This window comes from Colobus angolensis, unplaced genomic scaffold (assembly GCF_000951035.1).
Source record: "Colobus angolensis palliatus isolate OR3802 unplaced genomic scaffold, Cang.pa_1.0 Scaffold64, whole genome shotgun sequence".
Lineage (NCBI taxonomy): Eukaryota > Metazoa > Chordata > Mammalia > Primates > Cercopithecidae > Colobus > Colobus angolensis.
The window spans coordinates 372,422-377,785 of record NW_012120043.1 but is presented as its reverse complement, the minus strand read 5'-3'; the positions used below and the strand labels follow the sequence as shown (position 1 = coordinate 377,785).

At 62.5% G+C, this 5,364-nt stretch overlaps 1 protein-coding gene across 1 annotated transcript in view; it reads left to right on the top strand.

Moving 5' to 3' along the window:
* Positions 1 to 5,364, top strand: part of POLRMT (polymerase (RNA) mitochondrial (DNA directed)) — a 20,590-nt gene that overhangs the window by 10,988 nt on the left and 4,238 nt on the right. The window contains exons 4-10 of the mRNA XM_011963980.1: positions 1,103 to 1,233; positions 1,461 to 1,647; positions 2,742 to 2,891; positions 3,266 to 3,430; positions 3,499 to 3,669; positions 3,873 to 4,097; positions 4,389 to 5,177. Coding sequence (XP_011819370.1) covers positions 1,103 to 1,233; positions 1,461 to 1,647; positions 2,742 to 2,891; positions 3,266 to 3,430; positions 3,499 to 3,669; positions 3,873 to 4,097; positions 4,389 to 5,177 — 1,818 coding nt within the window. The remainder of the gene's footprint in view (positions 1 to 1,102; positions 1,234 to 1,460; positions 1,648 to 2,741; positions 2,892 to 3,265; positions 3,431 to 3,498; positions 3,670 to 3,872; positions 4,098 to 4,388; positions 5,178 to 5,364) is intronic.

The following is a 5,364-nucleotide window of genomic DNA, read 5'->3' as shown; positions in this document are numbered from 1 at the left end:
ACGGCGTGCGCCTGTAATCCCAGCTACTTGGGAGGCTGAGGCAGGAGAATCGCTTGAACCCAGGAGGCGGAGCTTTCAGTGAGCCAAGATTGCGCCACTGCACTCCAGCCTGGGCAACAGAGCGAGACTGCATCTCAAAAAAAAATAAAATTTCCAAAGAAGTAAAGTATGAAATTTGGAAACACTTGGAAATAATGAAAACGTCGTGTACCTGAAGTTCTGGGGTGCAGTGCTCAGAGGGTAATTCACAGCCATAAAATGCCTACGTTAAGAAAGGTGATGGCCCAGCGCGGTGGTTCACGCCTGTAATCCCAGCACTTTGGGAGGTTGAGGCGGGTGGATCATGGTGTTAGGAGTTCAAGACCAGCCTGGCCAGCATGGCGAAACCCTGCATCTACTGAAAATACAAAAAATTAACTGGTGTGGTGGTGCGTGCCTGTAATCCCAGCTACTCAGGAGACTGAGGCAGGAGAATAAGGGGAACCCAGGAGGCGGAGCTTGCAGTGAGCCGAGATCATGCCACTGCATTCCAGCCTGGGCAACAGAGCAAGACTCCGTCTTGGGGAGAAAAAAAAAAAAAAAGGAGAAACATCTCAGACGAAATACTTCACCTTTTACCTTAGGAAACTAGAAAAAGAATCTCTCACTAAACCTAAAGCAAGCAAATGAAGTTACAAAAATGAAAACAAATAAATGAAACGGAAGGCAGAAGCGATAGAGAACAGTGAAGCCAAGTCCTTCGAAAAGATTATGCAGTTGGCAAACCTTCAGGTTGGCTGACCTGGAAAGGATCAATTTCAGAACCCCAAAACTGGGCACATTTGTATTCTCAAAATAAGAAAATTTAAAAATACTGACAAGCCTCCTCCCAGAGGAACGTGCGCCTCCCACAGTCCCACCTGGCAGGCCATGCGGCCACCTCTGCAGGTAGAGCCTGTGTGTGAGAACCCAGGGGGACGCGTCTGTCTGCCCAGCTGGCCACTCCTGCTTGGTCTCCCTGTCGCCTGCTGAGCTGGTGTTTACAGAGAAGGGGTCTCCAGGGAGCAGGGGGGAATGCAGAGGGGCCATCCCCCCAGACCCTCACCCTGGCTTGGTCTCCCAGGGGGCCTTCAAGGAGCTGGTGTATGTGTTGTTGATGGTGAAGGATGCTGGCCTCACCCCAGACCTGCTGTCCTACGCGGCCGCCCTCCAGTGCTTGGGGAGGCAGGACCAGGACGCCGGGACCATTGAAAGGTAGGTGGTCGAGAGGGCCCCACCCCTATCCCCCATCCCCCACCACGTTCCTGCCAGGGTCTTACGATCTGGGACAGTGCCTGGGCTGGGGGCTGGGGACCCATAGAGGGCCTGACAGCTGCACTGAGGACTGCAGGCTAGCAGGAGGTGGCCACGAGGTGGCCCGGGCTCTGTGGAAGCCCAGCATGGGGCTGGCCCATCCCTCAGGCAGGCCTGCTGCCCCACAGGTGTCTGGAACAGATGAGCCAGGAGGGGCTGGAGCTGCAGGCACTGTTCACCGCCGTGCCCCTGTCTGAGGAGGAGCAGGCCACTGTGCTGAAGGCTGTGCACAAGGTGAAACCCACCTTCAGCCTCCCGCGGCAGCTGCCGCCCGTGGTCAACACCTCGAAGCTGCTCAGGGACGTGTATGCCAAGGTGAGCCCACGTGGGGTCCAGCAGACAGACTTCAGTCCTCATAGCTGCCCTGAGGGGGTCTCTGGAGCCTCAGCTCAGACCAGTGGGCCTCCCTGGTGCCCAGGGCTCACCTGGGCCGGGCCCTGGATTCTTCCCTTCCTCCTCCAAGAAGACTGAAGGAGCCAGAGCTGGGAGGATCTTGGCCCTAAGGGTGTGGGCTCTGGGCGGATGAGGTGGTCGGGCACCCGAGAGGCAGGGTGGGGTGACAGGCGAGAGCAACGCGTTCGAATGGGGCTGCCAGGTGCACTCAGTGTGCTTGTCTTTTACTGAGGTGTAATTCACCTGCCATAAAACCCTCTTAAAGGTGTAATTCAGCGATTTTAGTATATTCACAGTTGTCTAATTCCAGAATGTTACATCACCCCAAAAGGGAGCCTCATCTCCCTCATCTCTGTGGATGAGTCTGCCCTGGACATTCCATAGAAATGGGACTGCACACTGCGTGGTCTTTATGTTTGGCATCTCCCACCGAGCGTGACGTCCTCACGGTGCATCCGCGAGGCGGCCCGGGTCAGGGCTGAGTCATGCTCGGGTGCGTGGATGGCCGCGCCGTGCTGGTCTGTTCGTCCGTTGATGGACGCTTGGGCTGTTTCTACTTCTCGACTACTATGAGTCATGCGGCTGTGAACGTTTGTGTACAGGCTTTGTGTGGACCTGAGCCTTTGATTCTCAAAGTGCTGGGCTTTAGTTATATTTAATTCATCTATTTCTGGATGGGTCACATTCACACAGTTCTAAGTTTGAGGAGAAAACAGCAAACATCTGGGGGCGCAGTTAATGGTCTCCCCCGGCTCTGCCGGCTCCCAGCACCACCGCCCCCCACCGCACGACGATGCCCACTGTCCCATGTAGAGGGCCCGAGGTCAGGAGGGGCCAAGGCCTCTGGTTTGAACACTGGCACTGACTTTACCTGCAGCCCGCTTTTCCCGGTCAGCGATGGTGGTCAGCAACGTGCAGGAGGCGCAGAAACGCGCGCACCCGTGCCTTCTCGGGGTCCTGGGAGGGCAGGTCTCCCTCCGGCTGAGCCCCCGACCTCACTACCCCCATCCCTGCAGGATGGGCCGGTGTCCTACCCGAAGCTACACTTGCCCCTGAAGACCCTGCAGTCCCTCTTTGAGAAGCAGCTTTGCGTGGAGCTGGCCAGCAAGGTGTGCGTGGTGTCTGTGGAGAAGCCCGCATTGCCAAGCAAGGAGGTCATGCACGCGGTAGGAGCTGAGCCGGGGTGGTGACCGCCGCGGGGGCTGAGCTCAGTGCATGCGGTTGAATTGCTCATGCCCTGGTCTGCGCATGCAGGGCCTAGGGTCTCAGCCTGGCTGCCGCTCAGGGGGAACTTGGGGGGTCCTGAGGTTGGGTCCCGGCCTGTGGTGCTGCGCACTCTGCGGCTGGGCTTGTGCTCTTGGCTGCCTCAGGCGCACCGAAGCCGGTAGAGGGCGCAGGCCGGGGTGGGGAGCTACCCGGAACACACAGCAGGGACCTTGAGGGCCGCAAGGTCTCCGCAGGGAGCTGTGGTGACCCCTGTCCTGTGAGCCTGGGTCCCGCCAGCTGCCGTGGGGCTCACCAGGCCCTTCGTCCCTCGCAGCGGAAGACCCTGCAGACCCTGCGGGACCACTGGGAGAGAGCGCTGTGCCGGGTGCTGCAGGAGACCAAGAACCGCCTGGAGGGCGAGGTGCACAAGGGCCAGTTCTCACTGTACCCCTTCCTGTGCCTGCTGGACGAGCGCGAGGTGGCGCAGATGCTTCTGGAGGTGCGTCTTTCTCTTCGCGGCCGGGTCCCCGGGCAGGGCGGGCAGGCACTCACGGCCTCCTTCTCCAGGTCCTGCAGGGGCTGCCCGCCCCGGGCGAGTCCTTCACCACCCTGGCCCGGGAGCTGAGTGCACGCACTTTCAGCCGGCACGTGGTGCAGAGGCAGCAGCTCAGTGGTCAGGTGCAGGCGCTTGAGACGTACTACAGGAAGTACCTGCACCTGCTGGCCTCTGACACCAAGGTGAGATGCGCACCCCCTCTCCTGGCCGGGGCCAGTGGTGGGTGGGCGCTCTCCCTCTCTGGGCAGCCGGGTTTGCCCCCAAGCGTCAGCCTCTTCCTCGGTACACTTGGGCTGACAGGGCCCCACGGGGGGAGCAGGCACGGGCAGTGGGGCGTCTGGTCGGAGGTCCCGATGCCCAGCTCCTCGACCGCCCTGTCCTACAGGTGCCCAACCCCTGCCTGCCGCGGCAGTATTGGGAGGTGCTGGGGGCGCCCGAGGCCCTGCGGGAGCAGCCCTGGCCCCTGCCAGTGCAGATGGAGCTGGGCAAGCAGCTGGCGGAGATGCTGGTGCAGGCTACGCAGATGCCGTCCAGCCTGAACAACCCGCATGGCTCCTCCCGGCTTGTTCCCGTGCTCTACCATGTGTATTCCTTCCGCAACGTCCAGCAGGTGCCAGACAGCAGTGTCCTCCTGAGCTGGGGGGCATCCTGCTGGGGGGACAAGGGGCCCCATGGGGTTGGCGCCTCTGGGTGGTGCCTTGATCTCAGCGCAGCCATCAGTATCTCCCAGGACTCGGGACACAGCGCAGCTGTCCGGCGTTTCTAGAGGTGGCTTCTGTTCGTGGGAGGCCACACTGGTTTCTTGGTGGTCGGGGAGCCGGTCTCTCTCACCGAGTTTAAAGGGCGGCGGTAGGAAGTCACCGGCGGCGGGGCCCTGACCCGTCCGCCTGTCACACCGCAGATCGGCGTCCTGAAGCCGCACCCGGCCTACGTGCAGCTGCGGGAGACGGCCGCGGAGCCCACGCTGACCTTCGAGGCGGTGGACGTGCCCATGCTGTGTCCCCCGCTGCCCTGGACCTCCCCGCACACGGGCGGCTTTTTGCTCAGCCCCACCAAGCTGATGCGCACGGTGGAAGGCGCCACGCAGCACCAGGAGCTGCTGGAAACCTGCCCGCCCACCGCGCTGCATGGCGCGCTGGACGCTCTCACCCAACTGGGCAACTGCGCCTGGCGCGTCAACGGGCGCGTGCTGGACCTGGTGCTGCAGCTCTTCCAGGCCAAGGGCTGCCCTGAGCTAGGCGTGCCGGCCCCGCCCTCCGAGGCTCCCCAGCCGGCGGAGGCCCACCTGCCGCAGAGCGCCGCGCCCGCCCGCAAGGCTGAGCTGCGCCGTGAGCTGGCGCGCTGCCAGAAGGTGGCCCGTGAGATGCACAGCCTGCGGGCGGAAGCGCTGTACCGCTTCTCGCTGGCGCAGCACCTGCGGGACTGCGTCTTCTGGCTGCCGCACAACATGGACTTTCGCGGCCGCACCTACCCATGCCCGCCGCACTTCAACCACCTGGGCAGCGACGTGGCGCGGGCCCTGCTGGAGTTCGCCCAGGGCCGCCCTCTCGGCCCGCAGGGCCTGGACTGGCTCAAGATCCACCTGGTCAACCTTACTGGGTTCAAGAAGCGCGAGCCGCTGTGGAAGCGCCTGGCCTTCGCGGAGGAGGTGATGGATGATATTCTGGATTCGGCGGACCAGCCCATGACGGTAGGGGCAGGGCCTCTGCGACCCCGGGTCCCCTGCCCACCCTCCTCCCCAGATGCTCTCGTCCTCCCTCTCCCCCCTCCCCCTGCGCCCCCGCGCCTCCCGGCCTTTCTCCTCCTCTGGTGCCCCCGCGTCGCCTGCCCGCCCTCCTCCCCAGGTGCCTCCGTCTTCCCTCTCTCCCCCTCCTGCG